This window comes from Mustela nigripes, chromosome 13 (genome assembly GCF_022355385.1).
Source record: "Mustela nigripes isolate SB6536 chromosome 13, MUSNIG.SB6536, whole genome shotgun sequence".
Lineage (NCBI taxonomy): Eukaryota > Metazoa > Chordata > Mammalia > Carnivora > Mustelidae > Mustela > Mustela nigripes.
Window position 1 is genome coordinate 124,536,106 of NC_081569.1, and position 20,865 is coordinate 124,556,970.

The 20,865-nt window shown below is 39.2% G+C and overlaps 1 protein-coding gene across 1 annotated transcript in view; it reads left to right on the forward strand.

The window, feature by feature from the left end:
* SEL1L (SEL1L adaptor subunit of SYVN1 ubiquitin ligase) overlaps window positions 1-19,623 on the forward strand; it is a 54,841-nt gene extending 35,218 nt beyond the window's left edge. The window contains exons 12-21 of the mRNA XM_059373582.1: window positions 1,480-1,548; window positions 2,960-3,037; window positions 4,343-4,405; window positions 5,674-5,761; window positions 6,087-6,235; window positions 7,001-7,166; window positions 7,742-7,816; window positions 8,774-8,946; window positions 12,853-12,981; window positions 15,408-19,623. Coding sequence (XP_059229565.1) covers window positions 1,480-1,548; window positions 2,960-3,037; window positions 4,343-4,405; window positions 5,674-5,761; window positions 6,087-6,235; window positions 7,001-7,166; window positions 7,742-7,816; window positions 8,774-8,946; window positions 12,853-12,981; window positions 15,408-15,617 — 1,200 coding nt within the window. The 3' untranslated portion in view covers window positions 15,618-19,623. The remainder of the gene's footprint in view (window positions 1-1,479; window positions 1,549-2,959; window positions 3,038-4,342; window positions 4,406-5,673; window positions 5,762-6,086; window positions 6,236-7,000; window positions 7,167-7,741; window positions 7,817-8,773; window positions 8,947-12,852; window positions 12,982-15,407) is intronic.
* Window positions 19,624-20,865: the final 1,242 nt, after the last annotated feature.

Here is a 20,865-nt window from a genome sequence, read left to right on the forward strand (position 1 = left end):
GGACCTTTTCTCGGGTCTTTGAAAAGGTGAAGAAACTACCTTGGGATTTCTGGAATGCTAGTCCTTCTGTCTAGAGTGAATATTATCCTGCCTCCTTTCTTTACGTAGCTAATTCCTACTCATCCTCTAGAATTCAACTCCAGTATCTCTTCCCATAATGTTTCTCTAGACTCCTAACCCCACTCCAGAATAGGTCATGTACCACAGTTACGATTTCCGAAAATCTGTATTTGTGGCCGTTACCCATTGTAAATTTGCTAATTATGTAATTAAGGCTTTTCCTCTGCTAGAACGTAAGTTACAGAAGAGCAAGACTTTGCCACTTTATTCCCAGCACCTGACAATGCCTAGCACATAATGAGTTATTGGTAAATGTTTGTCAGACTAATAAAACTATTACTCTGCCATAACAGTTAAATATTCTAATTAAGGTTATTTCATTTCCATATCCCATCAACTTTAAGACGTAGATGATAACAAAATACACTTATCACTTAAAACTTTACCAAATATCCATGCTTGGTTTGTTTGTTTTAAGTCAGGAGGCATTTTGACTACTTTCATTGTCTTTAGGTCATTCAAATATATGTCATTAGGCCAGATGAACTGGCTAATAAAAATGTCAGGTGAGAGAACAATCTGCTGCATGCCTTTTATACAAGTTTTGGGATATCCTTGGTATGTGCTGCCTACTTGCAAAACACCTCCACTACAATAAATTTTTTCACCAGCTTCTCAGAAGGATAAAAGGAGTTCCCAGTACAGAACTGCATTAATTCATTAATGCGCCTGCTATGTGCCTGTTCACTGCTAGGCATTCAGAATACAATGCTAGATAAAATAGCTTTGGTCTTTTTGTCTTTGCAGAGCTTCAAGTTTAATAGAACTAGAATATTGGATTTTTTTTTAAATGATCACACCAACAAACGTGTAATAAATTGTGATTGTTGTTATTAAGGAGAATGAAAGGGTCCAGTAAGGTTAATAAGCAGGAGGTGGCGGGTCCTGAGGCAGGAAGGACCAGAGTGCAGAGAGCAAGCTGAACAGTACTGAAGTAAGCAGTGTCTGTTCATGCCAGTAGACCCCCTGCAAAATATCAAGGGACTGTAAGGACCAGCATGTTAAGTGTTTTGAACTGTTGCTTTGGGTGACTGAAGACTAAAGGCAAGGAGACCAAGGAGGGGAGTTCCAGAAGGTCAGATGTGAGATAATATAGCTTAGCCTAGGAGTGTAGTGGAAGGAAGATCATGGGTTGATTCAAGAGGAGTTGGGTGGTGAAAGTTTACAGAATTCAGTGATGGATTGGGCATGAAGAGGGATGGGTACCTGGAGCACCCAAGAGATGTCATAATGCAGTTTAAACTGAGATGCTGCCATATTAGAAGATTTTTTTGAATGTTCCTGAAATGATTATTTTGGTTAAAAGCGAAAGGCAGATTCTATAAAAACTAATTATTTTAATAAATTCTTTTCTTACAGAGAGCATTCGACTACTTCAATTTAGCAGCTAATGCTGGCAATTCACATGCCATGGCCTTCTTGGGAAAGGTACTGTACACCCTGTGAACTCTTACATAATAACAAGAGGTATTTACATAATAAGCAGATGTTGTAGTTACAATCTACAGTTTACCAAAAGTAAACTGGAAATAAAATTTCCAATATAAGGATATTGTGTCTTATGGTATGGTAAGTGCGACTTCCAGGCATTTTCTTAGGTAACGTAAAGAAATAACATTTCCTCATCGGTATGTTAATTTCCTTTTGAAGTTAACTATCATTGAGGTGTGTGTATCATATGCAATAATGAGGACTTTTTTTCTTTATGCTGTGGGGGTTTGTTTGCTGAGTCTGTCATAATTGCCTGTCTTCCAAATGAGTAGAGGCAACAAACAAAGAGTTTGTTGGAATCTGTCCATAGGCTTTAATTATCTTCAGTGTGATGGCCATCACCCAGCCGTCAATGCAATTCTTTTCTAAGCAAGGAAAACACTCAAGTCTAGAAACCTAACAAATAGATTCCATGTAACATGCCACAGTTTCAAAACTTCCTTTTTCATTATTTTGAAAGCAAATACTATATAAATCAGTGGATATTTTCATCCATAACTAAATCCTAAGGTTAGGGTGCTCAGGTAGAATAAATCTGTCACAAAGGTTCTTACAAATAGAAAAATCTTATCAGTATTTGCCTCATAATCACAACCAGTTATTTGGGGCCTGAGAACCAAACATGTGGACGTCCCCGCTATTATTGCATCAGAATCGGGATTCCCCATCTATTTTTGTTAAGCCTTTAAGAGCTTTCCATTCTAGCCCTTTCAGTTCTTGTTCTGAATTCCTAATTAACCCCATCTCAGAAAAAGATTTTCATTGCCCTTTTCTAAATGTATACGTGGATGAAAACAGCCTCAGTCATTCTGTTCTTCTTTCTCTTGGACCTTTTATCATGTTCTGTACCTGGTATTCTAGTCATTTAGTGCTTGAAACCTTAAGATAACTTTTCAGTTATTTCTTTTCCTGAACCTAAGGCCTACCCTAGTTCTTACCCTGAGGGAAGTCGTGGTGGAAGAGAGAGGGAAGCGGGCACTGTCAGTAGCACCCTTTCTCTCGTGTGATCACTGACCCCAAGCAACTCTCCAGCCATTTGACTGCCCTGGGATAGAGTGAGAGAAAAGATTCACCTTGAATAAAAGGTTTTCTCCTCCTGAGATTGATCTGTGAACTGACTTTAATATATTCATGTTTATAGAAAAGTAACAAATTTGTTATGACAAAGAGGATATAATAATATTGTTTACTTTAAAGGTTTTACTTTTAAATTTAAAATATCTGATGGGGAATTTTAAACTGTTCCAAGATTTCATGATACTTAACAAAAACCAGAATGAGATGATATAGAAATACATTATAGGTGAGAAGGGTATAATTTTTAATAAAATTAGGTTCTGTTTTTCAGATGTATTCAGAGGGAAGTGATATTGTACCACAAAGTAATGAGACAGCTCTTCACTACTTTAAGAAAGCTGCTGACATGGTAAGACCTCATGACTCAGTGTATTGAAATGTGTGCCATATTATTATTATTTTAATAAGTAAGTTTATTACACTGAAGGATTAGTCATAACCAACTCGTGCCTGAAATGACTGCAAGCACTTATGTAGATGAGATTAATGGGAATGGACTGGCTAGAAAAAAATATTTCCAATAAACAGCAATTTATTTGGAGGGTGCAAATGATTGAATATTAAACCTCTGTTTCAATTTCATTGAGAAGTTTCCTCATTGGAGAAATACTGATTTTACTAATGCAAAGAGAGATATTATGATTTTGCCATATTTGTATGGCAACTTGAGCTTTCCTTTTGGAAAGTACTGGGTACTTTTGATAATCATAAATATACAACTTGGGCTTTCTTTGCCCCAGAGAAAACTATATATGAATTTATTTTTATTTTTTTTTAATTTATTTGACAGACAGAGATCATAAGTAGGCACAGAAGCAGCCAGAGAGAGAGAGAGAGAGAGAGAGAGGGAAGCAGGCTCCCGCTGAGCAGAGAGCCTGATGTGGGGCTTGATCCCAGGACCCTGAGATTGTGACCTGAGCTGAAGGCAGAGGCTTAACCCGCTGAGCCACCCAGGCGCCCCTATATATGAATTTTTAAGACTCTATGCCTCCAGTGTGTACGTTTATTTCCTCACCGGCTATGTATTACTTTAGTTCCAAATGTCAGTTGAGTATTTCCCAAGGGGACGCTGTGACACTTTTTAAAAGATGCCTCTACCCGTCCGAGTTTAGTTTGAATTTTAGATTTTTCTCTTTCAGGTCTTAAAACAATTGATTATCTTTGTTTTGTGGCACTCCAGTAATCTTAAGTGTTATCTTTGCCACCTGATCCCAATATTGTTGTTTTACCTGGTGGTTGACTTTACACAATGGCATCCTCCTTCTTTATTGGGGAGGGAGGTTACCAATGAAAAACTACCCAAAAAGTGACCTACTTTTAATTTTAAGAAGAAGAAATACAGTAGTCATGTTTTCTCTCGTAAACTCGTGGAACAGGTGGTCATAAGGTAAGTCACCAAAATTTAATTTTAGATAAATGTACTATTTCCTCTTTTTCAGCAAATTACTGAAGACCCCCTCCCCCCCAAATCTCTGAAAGTCAGTATTTCATTTAGCCTGATGGAAAGGAGAATTTTGAATTGAAAAACGCAAAGACATTTCTTGAATATGCTTGTAAATTACTACTTTGGTAGTTATTTAATCTTGCCTGTTATTTGTTCTTTGTTTTGTTTTGTTTTCTAATGAATCCTTTCACTCTTGTCTCTGGTTTGCAGGGCAACCCAGTTGGACAGAGTGGACTTGGAATGGCTTACCTCTATGGAAGAGGAGTTCAAGTTGTAAGTTTTTAGTCTAACATTCTGACTTAGGCAGGCAGTCAGCTGGTGAGGTAGGGAAGTATCTACTGAAATAGGAAAAGCTGAAACTTTTACTGTTCTCTGAGTACCCAGTACCCACCATACTAACTGCCGTCTTCGAATGGCTCTATGTCTTGCACTTTTACTGAAGATGTGAAGCTGTCTCTCATGCTGTCTATGCTCTCTACCCCACCTATGCTTCCATCTCTCCAAGACTTCTCCCTCCCGGCTTCTTCACTTGAGCCTAAGAAAATGCTTGTTTCTCCCATTTCAAGGGAGAAAATCTTTCTGTTTTGTTCCTTTTCTTCTAGTTACTACTTCTCTTCTCTCCAGTCCTTCACTACAAAGCCAGGTTTCTCCAAAGAGTGAACTGTATTAGTGACTACCACTCACTTTTTAGCTCTTAGCAGTCAGACTTCTGCCCCAGGTAACCGCTCTCTGCAGGTCACCAGTAACCTCCCAAATGTCAACTCCTGTTGACTTTTTGATTCTATGTCACTTAAACTCTTTCTGCCCTGGAATTCTGCAGGTTCTCTTGGTTTTCCTAGGCCATTGCTTCTCATCCTTCTGTACTACTTCCTCATGTCGTACGCCCCGAGATTCTCCTTGCTGCCCTCTTCTCTGTATGATCTTTCCAAGTCAAATGTATTTAATGGGCCTGTAGTTAAGTTTAGGATTCTAATCTATAGGTGTTCCATAGCAGAGAAAACAGTAGTGTGTTCTCATTTTGATTCCTTCTATCATTTTAGGACACAAAAATTCAGTACTGATCTTTGTTTTAATTTTTCTCCATGGATAGGTATAATATTTGAAATCTAATAATCATACAGTATTTGATAAGCTACACAGGGAAAGAATGAATGAGGAGAGAATAATTTTCCTTATTGAATGTTAGAAAAATTGACGTTTCAAAAAGATTTTTTGGTTAATAGGAAAGATACAAGTGTTTCTCAAGTTCTAGTCTTGTGTTCCAAGGTTTTTCCAAAGAACCAGAATGAGCATTATGTAGGCTTTTTGAGAGTGAACAAATGAATTGTTCACAGTCTTAAATATATTAACTCCTCTGTGATATAGACTACTATCTGTATATTATAAAAACTATAAAAAGAAGGTAGTCTTTTTAATGGCTCTTTGAGAATATCTTGTATGTGTTTTGTTAACTCTTTTTAATGAATGACTCTTCTAACTTCTGAGTAGATCAGCCTTTTGAGTTTTCTCATCGTGTGGTCATGTGACCTGTTTTCCTGCAGAATTATGATCTCGCACTAAAGTATTTCCAGAAAGCTGCTGAGCAAGGCTGGGTGGATGGGCAACTGCAGCTCGGCTCTATGTACTATAGTAAGTAACATTGGCATCAAACGCTGGATATCCCAAGACCCGCATTACTCATTACCCACTAGATGCCACTGTGATATGGAAATGAGAGCTATCGCATTCTGGCTGATGAATATTCTCCCAATTCAGTGATTTGTGCATCTCGTTTTTCATTGTAAATTATGCTAATCTGTATTAATATACTAATCTGCATTAGTAAGATTCACATCTTTCCTGAGTAAGAATTCTGAATTTCATTTAATTTTACTCATTATGTAAGGCTTCTCTGGTGCTTCAGCTAAATCTTTTTTAAGACTATTTCTGACCTTTCGTGTGATTTTCGTTACAGATGGCATTGGAGTCAAGAGGGATTATAAACAGGCCTTGAAGTATTTTAATTTAGCTTCTCAGGGAGGCCATATCTTGGCTTTCTATAACCTAGCACAGATGCACGCCAGCGGCACAGGTGTGATGCGATCGTGTCACACTGCAGTGGAGGTAAGGGCTTTTCCACAGACTCATACACAGGACATCAGTTCTCTCCAGTGGAAAGTCTGTCATTTGAATTCTGGTTTTCTTTGCCATGATTTCGTCTCAAGTAGAAACAAACTCAACCCATTATTAGCTTTGATACACTGAGGGAAGACTCAGGGCCGGTGTGTCACTGTCATGCTTGTTGATCTCATGTGGTTCTCCTCACTAGAATCCGTTTATAAGGACCGGGGGTGTTGTGTGCACTCTCTAGCACCTGGAAAGCATCTGAAGCAGCACCAAAAAAGTCTGTGTTGAATGATTGTGGTAGAGGGGAATGCTGTTGTCTCCCAAAAGGAACGTCTCTTTAGCTCTCTCATAAGTGGCACTTCAGGTTGGCATTTGATGAATGCTTGGTGCAATTTCCAGACCACCCTGTGCTTCAGTTTCCTTGGTTGTGAAATGGGGCCGTTAATAGGACTTACCTCATGGAATGTTCCCCATGACCTCATGGGAGCTTTAAGGCGAATTCTGTACATACTGTACTTAAAGCGAGCACTAGAACAGTGCCTGGCGAGAGTAATGGATATAATTGTTTACTGTTATTTTTATAAGCCTCTTCTAAAGACAAACTGAAAGCTTCAAATAAAATCCCAGACTTCTGTATATATTTAATTAAGCTGCCAGAGATTCAGAGGTAGCCTAACGGTCACTGGAAGCCAAAGTGCAAAACTGATTTTCTGGCATATGTTCCTTATTTTCTTACGGGTTTTTCTTCTCCTCTTCTCACAGTTGTTCAAGAATGTATGTGAACGAGGCCGCTGGTCCGAGAGGCTTATGACGGCCTATAACAGCTATAAAGACGGCGACTATAATGCCGCCGTGATCCAGTACCTCCTGCTGGCCGAACAGGGCTACGAGGTAGCGCAGAGCAATGCAGCCTTCATTCTCGATCAGAGTAAGGCTCACCGCCGCCCCACCTTGGCTCACATCCCATCATCTGTTCATGCTTAAAGCGGAAAGCCACAAAGAAACTTCTTTATTGTTGTAAATAGACATGAATAACATACATGCTTGAGTCATTTCCCTCAGCTCCCGAAGCCAGCCAAGTTTAGTTTTATATGTTAGAGTTGACAATAGAAATCGATTTGCCATTCATCACAGAGTTAACTTCTTCTAGTAAATCCATCTTTCAAAATACAGCACATATAACAATATTGTTTTTCCAGCGATACATAGGTCCTTAGAAGCAGCTCAGTAGTTAGTCTCCTTATTAGTTCTGTGGAACTAATTATTTCCTCCAGCGTGCTGCAGGAAATAATGCGTCCTGGATTGAGGCAGTGAGTCCTTTGAACTCTGTATTTTATTCTAATACAGGTTTGATGTCAATACAATGATTTTTTCGTTCAGTCTTTGCCATATCCCAATTCTTATTTAAGTAATGTTTACACCCTGGCTTGTAAATGAAACCTAAAAGTCCAGTGCCTGTCCTTCTTAAGTGCCTGATTTGTATTTATATCATCTGCCCCGTAGGGGAAGCCACCATTGTGGGGGAGAACGAGACTTACCCCAGAGCTCTGCTGCACTGGAACAGGGCCGCCTCGCAAGGTGAGTGGCCGCTCCGCTCTGGGTAAGAGCATCCCCCGGGGACCTTTCTCCATGGTCTCCAATTTGCTTTATCTCCCGCAAAAAACTGAGTAATGTCATTCGCCAACTTGAAATTAAGCAGACAGACCCAATATGGCTTACCTTGTTTGTATCACGAGTTAGTTATTCTTAAAACGGAAGTTCTAGGGGCGCCTGGGTGGCTCAGTGGGTTAAACCTCTGCCTTCAGCTCAGGTCATGATCCCAGGGTTCTGGGATGGAGCCCCACATCAGGCTCTCTGCTCAGCAGAGGGCCTACTTCCACCCCTGCCTGCCTCTCTGCCTACTTGTGATCTCTGTCAAAATAAAATAAAATAAATAAATAAATAAGTAAACTCTTAAAAAAAAAAAAAAGCAGAAGTTTTAGTGCCCAGGTTCCTAAATTGAACTGTGAGGTCTTTGTACTGGACATTTATATCGTGTTATGGCTTACTCTTTGGTTTTTAGTTTGAGGCCAGTGTGCTGCGTAAAATGAGAATTGAGTAGAATATATAATAAAATACTGGTCTAAAACCCCAAAAGATTTTAACCTTTCCCCTTTTTTCTGTTTGAATATTTTTTCTGTATACTTCTTTCAACATTGCCTGGTCATCCCTTCTTCAAACCTGAACAGTGGGCCAGGAGAACTACCTTACAGTGTACATGCGTGATAGACAAGAACATGCTCATGTGAAGAGCAGGCTGATGAAACAGGGACTACCGCCCAGCTTGTTTTACCTCCTGTTGACTATTAAAAAGCCTTTTTCTAGTTTAAGTCATTAATGAATTTATAGCTTGGCTAAAGGATTAGTTGTAAAGTTTATGTGCTAAAAATTAAAAGTCTATTTTATGTAAACATGTTAATAGGAGGAGAAATAACACTTTGTCTATTTAAAACACACTTTATTTATTGGCACTTTTGCATTTAATTTTTGTTTAAGGCTATACCGTGGCTAGAATTAAGCTTGGAGACTACCATTTCTATGGCTTTGGCACTGACGTAGACTACGAGACTGCATTTATTCATTATCGTCTAGCATCGGAGCAGCAACACAGTGCACAAGCTATGTTTAATCTGGGATATATGCATGAGAAAGGACTAGGCATTAAGCAGGTGAGTGTTGCTTCAAAACAAATGTTTGAATGGTGTGATTGTGATTTGGGGGAATCGTCTGCATTTTTATGGAAAATAGGCTTTCTTTGGAATGTGCTCAGATTTTAGGTTCTAAGTTATGAGACAGTTTTATAATATTTCAGAAGCCCATCTCTCATCATCAAACACACACTGCTATGTTTAGGACAGTGAGCCAAAAACAGACTGATTAAAACAGAAATACAGAGCTGCCTCCATCGGTAACTCATTATTTGAGTAACCATCTGTCCGTATTCAACCGTGTTCTATTGTTTCTCATTTTGAAACAAGACATTTGCTACTGATTAATGTATTTCTGAGTCTTCTGCCTTTCTAATATAGTCTAACATTCTTTAGAACCATTCTTATGTTCTTGCCTTTATGCCCTTAATGGGATTTTGAAAAACTGTGTTTTCTCCTACACATTTTTAATTTGGCATTAAAAATTTTCATCAGGGACTGCTGGGTGGCTCAGCTGGTTGAGCAGCTGCCTTCGGATCAGGTTATGATCCCAGCGTCCTGGGATCGAGTCCCACATCGGGCTCCTTGCTCGGCAGGGAGCCTGCTTCTCCCTCTGTCTCTGCCTGCCATTCTGTCTGCCTATGCTCGCTCTCTCTCCCTCTCTCTCCCTGACAAATAAAAATAAAATCTTTAAAAAAAAAAAAATTTTTTTTTCATCATAAGCTCCAAAGGTTCTAAATTTTAGCTATATGAAGCACCAACACTTTTTAAAAAAATGATTGAATTACTCTAAATACCAAAATTTTAATGTCTTCATTATTGATTTTTTAATACACAGCAAACTTACTAAATGAAAATGATATCTTTTCCTTTTCTTCCTGAATTTATATTTTACTGATCAGTCGATCATACTTAATCTGAAACAAAGTATGTTGAACTCAAATTTTAAATTTTATTTCCTGTGATCATAGGCTTAAGTGTTAAGAAAAATTCACGAGATTGGGACGCCTGGGTGGCTCAGTTGGTTAAGCAGCTGCCTTCGGCTCAGGTCATGATCCCAGTGTCCTGGGATCGAGTCCCACATCGGGCTCCTTGCTCAGCAGGGAGTCTGCTTCTCCCTCTGACTCTGCCTGCCATTCTGTCTGCCTGTGCTCGCTCTCTCCCCCCCTCTCTCTCTGATAAATAAATAAAATCATAAAAAAAAAAATTCACGAGATATTATTAGTCATAGTTGGTTAGTTATCAATACAGTATTGAATAAATCAACATAATACTATAAATTTCACAAAAATTTTAATTTTGTGGTAATTACTGAACTTGTATCTTTTGATGAGATGAATGGAGACTCTTTTAAAAATTAGTTTAAAGATTATTGAGTAGATTTAGCATGAATTTCATTTTTCATTTTTATAAATATATGCCTGGAATCTTGTTCACATCAACAAGTATATACAAATGGGAGGAATCTTATAGCAAAGTCACTTAATTCCTTAAACTGCTTTAGAGCTACATGCTGTCTTCTTCAGGAGGCTTAAATAACAGGATTTCTCACAGTTCTGGGGGCTGAGAAGTTACAGTGTGGGGTGGCAGCAGATTTGTGCCTGGGGAGGCGCTACTTCTTGGGCCAGAGACGGCTATCTTCTGGCTTTGGTCCTTACCTGAGGAGAGAGCGGTAAAGCAGCAGCAAGCACTTAAAAGACTCTTTGAAGGATGCTAATCCCATTTATGAGAGTTCTGCCCTCATTACCTCATCTAATCCTGATAACGTGCCAGAGACTCACTTCCTAATCCCAACCATCACATAAGGGAGTAGAGGTTCCACATAGAAATTTAGGTTGGACACAAACATTTAGTCCGTAACATATGCTGGAAATCAGAGTGATCTGTCATTAAGATCATTTCCAGCGATCTATCACTGACAACTTGGTTAGGTCCCCCTTCAATCTTGTTGAAAGCAAAGAGTTGGAAACGAGAGACTTGCAAAAGATGTACTTATTCCCTGGTCACTGGAACCATTCACTTTCTCAGCTTCTAGGTGGAGTACCAAAAAGTTTTACCAAGATTTATCAAATAACTAATTATATTCCTCCCTCTATCACTTAGAGATACTTGATTGACCTAATATGCTTAAAAGCAAGTTGTTCATTTTCATTTTGCTAATGCACTATTTTTTGATCAAGTGCCTTTTATTTTACCACATTTGAATATTCAATTTTTAAATTGCAGTATGTAGATTTTTATATTTTACATTTATATTAATGTTAGAAACTTAAATATTAGTTTTTATCAAGACTGTGGAACTGCAGGCCAAGTGCATTCAGCTTGAGGAAGAGTCTGCCATGTTACCAAGTTACTGAAGCCTCTCTTAGTTGACAGACCAGTCAGCCAGACCAGACTTTGTCTCTGTCAGCAAGTCTGACTTCGTTTTTTCATTTTTTTAATTCTATTTTCTTGACTTCATTTTTAAAATTCAAATAAAATTAATATGTGCTTGGCGACTAATATAAAGATTGCACATAAGTTACAGTTTTTATGGAATACAGTCCATAATAATTTACCTAAAGCAATCAGACTTAAAATAATGGAACTCTAACAGTCTGTTTTTGTAATAGATTAGAAGCCAAGAAAATTAATCAATGTGTATTCTCATAATTTAATTTGTAATATAATGTATAGCTTATATAAATTCTTGTGAATAAAGACTATGATATGATAATAAGCACAGAATTTCATAGATAAGAATTGGGGGAGGGAACTCTGGGATGCAGCTTTAAAGAGTAATTAATCATATATAAAAATCAAAATGATTCCATTAATTTTTGTAAGACATTATGGTCACCTTTTTTTAGAGAAAGAAGCACTCACTCATACTACTAAAAACTATTCAGTCCAGCATCTAGTACAGCTAGAAAAATATTGAGGGTTAAATGAAGATTGGTTACATGGAGTAAATCAGAATGTAATTGATAAGATTTAATTACTAAATCACCCACACAGAAGTCGATGTTACCACATAAAGTTTGGTCCATGATCTTGAAAAATGTGGCAGTCCAAAAAAAACTTGTTATATTTTTTTAAAAAAATCAAGTTGTACTATTACTGTTAGTAACAGAAGAGAACCTTCTTTTTAACTAATGACACACCCTAGTGACAGTTTAGGGAACAGCTGAATGTAAATGCTTATATTGAACTATGTGGAAAAAGTCCTTTTTAATGTTTAGCCTCTCTTTCCCATGCCTCATGGAATTCTTTCCTTGGAGTTTGGTCTTTGACAATAGTCAGGGCATGGAAAAGGTGAGGTTGTAAAACGAAAATTTCACAGCATCCCACTGTGCAGTTTGGCTTTTATCTGCATGCAGAACACTCCAGTCTGGACCAGAATTCATAATGACTTGTTTCACCTTTTACAGAAATATGTCTAAGGCAGGGAAATGCAGAATGGGAATCCCTTATTAACACTATATATGCAAGCAAGCAAGCTCTGAAAAATCGTGAGCATGTTACCAGGTTTGAAGATCACCGCTCCAAACTGAAACCAGAAACTGATTATACTGACTGAAGTTTTAAGTAAGAAAAATTAACTTGAGACCTACAGGTGACCCCTGGAAATCTTGAGCCTGACCTGTGTTATGCATAGGAAAGCAGCTGTAGACAGCACATCTGCATGGCAAGTAGGACATGAGGCAGGAGGAACATGAGCTAAATCTTAAAATTTTTCAGTTAAATTTTTTGAAATGAAGCAGATAATTAAATATTACCCAGTTACAGGTTGGGTTTTTCCTTTAGGTACGGGAAATCTTAAAATGAAAATTTGAAAGGTAAAATAAATGTTCTAAGTATATAAACTGATTTCCAAATATATAAACTAAATAATATTTTTACTTACTTTGACAAGAGATGAATTCTGATTTATTGCCTATATTCTAGGACATTCACCTTGCAAAACGTTTTTATGACATGGCAGCTGAAGCCAGCCCAGATGCACAAGTACCAGTCTTCTTAGCACTCTGCAAATTGGGTGTGGTGTATTTCTTGCAGTACATACGGGAAACAAATGTAAGTGTTCCATGTCTCTCTCCCTTTTTTTTAAGATTTATTTATTTTAGGTCACCTGGGTGGCTCAGTGGATTAAAGCCTCTGCCTTCAGGTCAGGTCATGATCCCAGGGTCCTGGGATTGGGTCCCACATCAGGCTCTCTGCTCAGCAGGGAGTCTGCTTCCTCCTCTCTCTCTGCCTGCCTCTAACTACTTATGATCGCTGTCTGTCAAATAAATAAATAAAATCTTTTTTTAGAGAGCGATAGAGTATGCATGAATGGGGGGAGGAACAGAGGGGAGGGAATCGTCAAGCGGACTCCCTGCTGACTGTGGGTCCTGAGCTGGGTTCCATCCCGAGACCAGAAGATCATGACCTGAGCCGAAATCAAGAGTTGGTCATTTGAGCCATTCAGGCCACCCTCCATGCCTCTTGTAATTAAAATATAAATGACGTAAGCTGCTCACTCCAGAGGTTTGTATCTCAAAAGTTCAGGGGAAGGGGAGGAGTGTCCTGGTGCCGTCCCTTCTCCCCCGAGGCAAATCCAGGATATTGCATCAGGCATGGGGTGACGGCAACCACAGAGCAGTCCATTCTCAGGTAGCATTGGACAGTGGCTCTGGGTGCTGAAGCAGTTTTCATTGATGCAGGTGTCTTCTGGTCTAGAGAAAACTGAGACCAACCCTTGGCGATCTGAAAGAGTAGTTAACTAAATTCAGTAAATAGTAAGTCAGACAACTGCCCCGCAGTGACTCAGAGCAGTCCCTTAAAAGAAAAGTTTTAAAAAGGGAAGAAGTAGAACCTGAGAACCTGCCCAGGCTGTTGTACTTCAGGTTCTTCTCCTAGTGTGAAATATGTTTAAAACACCACTAGAACTTTGTTCTATAAAATTACTTTGAACTACTTAAATAAGCTACTGGTAGAACCCAGATCAGAGGCGGGTTCCCCATTCCTTTCAAAACCACTGACTTCAGTTACCTGTATTTCTGGGTAGGTGCTCTAGGGTTCTCCTCTTTTACATATGGTTTATCTTGCTCCCTCATAATGGTACAGGATTTAACTCTGAAAGTCCTAAGATGTATGCTGAATCAAGAGCTATTTAACTTCAGTTCATTCCAGACCAGGATAGGAGGATATTTTAACCTTTTGTAAATCTTTCAGGACAGCTTGATAGAGCATCAGTATTCAATTCCAGAATGGGCTTCTCCTCCTGTGACACAGATATAATTGGAGTCCATGATGCTCCTTCCTTAACCCTATCCTGTGCCGCCAAGGGCCTCCGTGCTTGGTGCTCCGGGGCCAGAGGTGTCAGACTCCATCCTCCGGATTGCTTGTACATTTGTCACAGCAAATTCATAACCAGGCGTGCTGTACCCTCCAGTAATGGAAACAGTCTTTGTTCCTTTAATTGAAAAGCTAACGGTGGGGCGGCCTGCTCTTTCTCTCAGGTTTATTTCAGACACTTTTCTTTCACAGTTTATAGGACTAAGAAACTGCTGATTATAGTCTAGGATTTGGTCATGCCTTATTCAATCTTTGTTGTTTTTTTTTTAATTCAGAAGTATAAAGAAGAGGGTAAAGTGCTCCATAATCCTACCATCCTACACTCCAACTAAAAAAAAGAGAGTAATAAGCAAGATAAGAATGAGAAAGTCAGACAATACAGAAAACACAGAATCTCCTATCACAGGTCCCACCCCAGGAAACGGTTAAGAGTTTCTTATAATCTTTTTCCAGAAAAATTTAGCACCTGCACCTACAAATATATATATGATGGGGACATTTTTAAATATAACTTCATTTCATCTAAAGGATTATGCCCCATGTTTATTTCCTTTGTAGGTAGGTAGCAGTCAAAAAATACCAGTGATGATTTCTCTTAAGTGACACTTAAAACAAAGTATCATAGACGTAGAACATAACTTTTAAGTTCAAATTCAGGTGTTAAAGACTTAGTTAAATCCTCTCTAAAAAGTACTAGTCATTCAGCTGTTGAACACTGGGATTCCTACCATTGTCAGTTACATGAGAGAAGATGTGAAGTCTCCTGCGGTCAGGAGAACAGGGTGCTCAGCTGGGTGACGGGCGTGTCAGGATACTGATCATTCCCCCCTTGGCTCTCCCTATCCCCAGTATTCCTTGCAAATATTTTCCGTGAAAAATGGTAGGAAACGAATGGGTTGGATTACTGATGGAAAGGAACCCTGTTAGATACTTGTATTACCTACTATTAAAAAATAATAACTCCGTTCCTGAGACAGCATTATTTTTTGTTTCAGTTGAAGGCTTTTAAAGCCATTTTTTTTAAACTGCATTGCAAAGTGTTCCTAAAACCAATGATTTTAATAAGTTCTGTATTCATCTCTTAATTTGTGATGTAACTTTTTTCCTAGTTCTTTCTCTGCCATCTTAGTGATCATAATGATTTTTATATTATTCTCATTAAGATTCGAGATATGTTCACCCAGCTTGACATGGACCAGCTTTTGGGACCTGAGTGGGACCTTTACCTCATGACCATCATCGCGTTGCTCTTGGGAACAGTTATAGCATACAGGCAGAGGCAGCACCAAGACATGCCTCTGCCCAGGCCCCCGGGGCCCCGGCCGGTGCCAGCACAGCAGGAGGGGCCGCCAGAGCAGCAGCCGCCTCAGTAACAGCCGCCATGTCCAGCCATGAGCAGTGACAACCAAGGAAGTTGTTTACCGAGAACACTTGCATTTGATACCGGACTTCGGATCAGCGGTCACCTCCTGGAAGAGGCACAAGGAAGCATTGAATTCCTAAAGCTGCTTAGAATCTGATGCCTTTATTTTCAGGGATAAGTAACTCTCACCTAAACTGAGTTGAATGTTTGTTTCAGTGCCGTTCGGAATAACAGCTCTCAGTGGGCCCCCCATTTTTTTCTGGAAACATATGAGACACTCAATGTCTGCTGTACCCAGCTGTCTTTCTTGGGTCCTTTCGGTCATTCTCTCAATGTGCATAAGTTCTTCTGTCAACCACCTTTAAGGTCTTATGCATCAACACTAAAAACTGATCACTGTAAAAAGGACAAACCAGTTAGTCGCAAGTTTAACCTTAACATGTTTGAAAGTCTGAAAACAGAACTTGGCCTTTTAAGTAAAAAAACAAAAACAAAAACAAAGTCTTCAGATTGTTTCAGAACTGCAATAACTGAGAAACTTTTACCAATCCACATTCAAATATACATACTCAACATATTGGTTATTTTAAAAGGGAAGGCTGGGGAGGTTTCTTATTATTGGTGATTGTCCTACTTTCTACCATACTGCTCTCCTTCAGAGACTGAAAGGCGTGTTAAAGAGTTTTATGTGAACTCACTTCTCTGGAATGGAATATATAAAACATTGTGAACTGACTCCTTAAGCTAACATGTGAATTTGCCCCCACTTACTCAGTGTAATTTGCTTGTTTGTTTTGAGTATACAGAGCCTTGATCCAGAAGCCAGAGGATGGACTAAGTGGGAGAAATTAGAAAACCATATGAAAGTACTCTGGGTGGGGTACCAAGAAGATAGACACACTTGCCCGAAAGATGAAGCATTTGTTCCATTTTCCTTTGCATTTCTTACTGCAAAAGAACAGATCTCACCCTCCTGAATTCTCTAGATTTGAAACACGATTGCCAGGATGTGGCCTACAGTGACTACCATTATCAAACTGAAACTCAGAGAATCTAAGATGCATTAAACTCAGTGGTTGAGGAAAGCCAAAGCCTGTTTATGCTGTTCAGGTCGATTTTTACTTCTGCAGTTTTCTATTTCAGTAGAAAGTCAGCCACTTCCTTAGCTATCCTATGCACCACCCGCCCACCGGTAACTGTAGGAAAATCAAGGCTATGACACTTGAAAATTGCCTGGTCAAATAGTGTGGAGCACAGCAACAACAACGAAAATCGAGGACCTCACATATCCTCCAAATGAAGAAATTTAAACTTACACCGAATTTGTATTTCTTTTTATTGTCAGATGGTGGTATTCACCAGCCTATGTCTAGTCTGAGACTACATTAGTACCTGAGCAGGCTTTCTCTGCCTCCTGACCTCAGTCTGTTTATAGTAACCTTTCTACTCTTTTGTTCCATAATCCCTCATCTGCCAGAAAACTTGAAGAGTTTACCTGTAGAGTTGTAAGACTTTGGTTTTTGAAGTTGGGGTTGTACTTGGAACTAGATTTAATGAGTCTGTAATGAACATGAAGGCTTTCAATGTGAAGTCATACACTCTTTGTGTGTGTTTAGAGTATTATGAGAAACCTGGTAAGCAAACTTGACTCCCACATAATTGCTTCCAAATTTGAAGAGGTGGCCACAGAACCATGTGTCTAGGAGCATATCCGAGAGGTAGGAGGTTAGACCCTCCAGAGGGTCCTGTTGCTCTGGGCAGGCTCTTTAAATAGTAAGACAGGTTTGACCTCTTAAGCTGAGAGAGATTGAGGGCAGTTGGTGCAGTGTGTTGGTGTCTTCACCACTGCCTCTTCCCACCCTTCAAAGATGAGTAGAGTTCACGGGAGCAGCCACGTTTCATTTCAAAGGAACTGTTTTAATGTATTTAAATGTTTGCAAAGCCTCCGAGATGACCGAGCTTCCCTTTCTCCCCCTCCACCGTCCATCCACCTGATTTCTTTAGCCACATTTTTTATCTCTAGCTTTACCTCCCTCCACTCGTGCTTTGAAGAGACATTTCCGAAAGCAGCGCGCGCTACCTAATGGAAGGCACGGTCATGTTCTTCATGCAATAACAAACCTCCTGCGAGTTGACCACTACCTGCCCTGTCCTTTGTATACTCTACCTAGCCTCTTCCTGGCTTGTTTCCTTGCTCCCTGGGTCATTTGCTCCGGGAAATTTGAACAGTATGTTTAGAATAACTTCATTCTGTGGCTTTATGACTCCAGTCCTTACAACTGTCTCAAAATACTTTGCTCCCTTTTTCTTCTCTGTTCGTGGGACATAATACCTAGGCAAGTAGGAACTGGGTTTGGTGTTTCTCCTAAAATAATGCTCAATACTTACCTAATCAAATGGCATCCATTTGAATAAAATGACAGTAACTAAAGCTAGTTAATGTCAGTGACATTAAACTAACTCCGGGATTCAGGAGTTTTAATGTTAGAATTTAGAGTTAGCAGATTGAGTGCAGTTTCATTTCTCTGTGGCGGCCTGTCTCCTGACCCCCTTTAGCCTGTCTTCCTGCCTTTGAAGGTGACTACAGTAGTACTTAGCTTATATTCTCCTCTGCGTTTGGTTTGTGGTTAGTCAACTGTTTCAGAGACTTGAGACCATCCATTTGCTTCTGTTTTATGTTACAAAGGTAGCATTGGTGTTTGGGTTTTTTGTTTTTCTTTCTGTAGTTGAAATTTTTGTTTCTGTTTTCAGAGTAAGGCTTATCTTATTTTTGGTTAATATTCAGTGGCACAGAAAAAGTAAATGCCTTTTTTCCCCAAGATTCATTATTTTAGCACGTGAATGAGATTAACTTTGGAATCATTTACCTTAATACACTTGAGGTTTTGTTACCCTTGTGCATATAAGGTTAATTTGCGAAAGTTTTACTGCTAAGCTGTTCTAGCTCCGTACCATTGGGAAGCTGTAGAAACTTCTACCCTGATCTGACCATGATCTGATGCTTTATTTAATTAAAGAGCTGCTGTTGCCTCCAAGAAACTTGAGTATTTTGCATAGGATTTTTGTTTGTTTGTTTCATTTTCCCCTCCTTTCTTTGCTCCTTCTATTTGTTCTTCAAACCAGCATTTTGGATGTATGCATGCAAGCCTGTGAATGGAGACCACAACCCTTCGTGTGTGGAGCATGTGTATTAGTGTCTAGCTCCATCACAGAACACTTCCTATACAGAGGTTTGGACTAATGTTTCACATGCACATTTCAAAACAAACAGCGTCCGATAAACAGCCCCTTTACCTGCCAAGAAAAGCAATGCAGGCTACTTTTGCCCCAATGACAGCTAGTATTTGTTCTGGAAGTGAATTTAATATGTATTGCACAATATTATGACTAGAAGAATGCAAGAAATAAAGCAAAAGAAACTTCTGTTTTCATGAAAATCTTTTTCCTCAGTCATTGCTCTCCAGCATAAAAGAAGATAGAAAATTTCTGAACACCGTATTGTCTGAGCCACTACCTGATTTTTGAATGTGTAGTAGTCCTTGAAGCTAAAATTCTCCTTTCACTTGGTATTTCAAGAAGATCTAAAATATCCCAAGTAAAAATGATTTGTGTTTTCAAATGACTGTTTGCAAAAGCAAAACTCCCAATTCTGTGTGCATGAGAAGGATATCCTGGCCATGTGCAGGAAGTCATCTCACATGCACGGTTTTTCCTGTCTGGAATGACAACAAGGTGACACTAGTCTCTGATTAAAAAAAAGAAACCATAATGTCGATATGATCAAGGTATAACCACTATGAATATTTAGGAAAAGTTTAAAAAGACCATAAGCTGGCATTGGAAGGAACACCATGGTAGACTTTTTTGTAAATTTTTTTTGTATTTAATTAAATACGGTATAAAGGCTGGTGAAGTGTAATATAATTGTGTAAACAAATCCTGTTAATAGAGAGATGTACAGATTCGTTTTGTACTGTATCTTGAAACTTGTGAAATAAAGAATCCACCTCTGGTTATCCTGTATGCCATAATGTGCCATGACCAAGCACCCTTCCAGTCAGACTCTTTTTTTAAATCCTAGTGACTCCATTTTTGATGAACCTTTCCGAAATTTTAGAAGCTTCTGGGAACATTCATTTGGGGCAGATTGAATCCATCTTTCATTTACTTTTCACTCTCCAAATTGATTTTTGTAAGTTGAATTTTGCCCTGGGGACAACATGAATTTGCTAAAAAATGCTACTTCTTTTCAACATTATAAAATCCCCACAATGTCTAGTTACCGTATGTCATTATACAAAGTTATTGGCTATATTCCCTATGCTGTACATTATATCCTCGTGACTTACTTATTTTATCACTGGAAGTTTGTACCTCTTAATTCCCTTACCTGTTCGACTGTATTGCCACTTTTTAAGTAATCTCGACACACACATGGGTCTCAAACTCATGGCCCTGCGATCAAGAGTCCTGCTCTACTGGCAAAGCCAATCAGATGTCCCTCTATTACCACTTCTTAAATCTCTGAGGTCTTTGACTTGAATTAGCCTGTGATATATAGTGAAATGTATCTAAAGTGTGCTTTATTCATTGCCTCATCCCAAAAAGTTCTTAAGAGAGGGCTTAAAGAGCCACACACAATGATAAAGTTTACATGGGTTAAGTAAGACGACCTAGGTAAAGGGGAAGTGAAAAACAACATTAAACCAAGAGTGAGTTTGGCGCACAAAATGCATGTAAGAAATGGGCTACAAATCTGGCCCAACTTCCTAGCAGCCAACTCAAAAAGTAAATTGAGCTAAAATGTTCCAGCTTTGAAGCATCAGATCCTTGGATAAAATGTCTGGATGATGCAAATTGAGGCAAGTGAGAAACTGGATCTCAAATTTTGCTTCTGAGAGTACAATCAGCCACCCCACTTGACCTTGACTGACCTTGGTTGTAATTAATGTGGGGAAATTGGACATCAGAGCTGCAACGGTTTGACCATTCAGCTTGGGGTTGATATGATGCCCATTTATCACTTAGCCTCTTTCAGAGAAGTCATTAAAAGGAGTCCTCGGGGGACACCTGGGTGGCTCAGTTGGTTAAGCAGCTGCCTTCGGCTCAGGTAATGATCCCAGCGTCCTGGGATCGAGTCCCACATCGGGCTCCTTGCTCAGCAGGGAGCCTGCTTCTCCCTCTGCCTCTGCCTCCCATTCTGTCTGCCTGTGCTCGCTCTCTCCCCCTCTCTCTCTGATAAATAAATAAAATCTTAA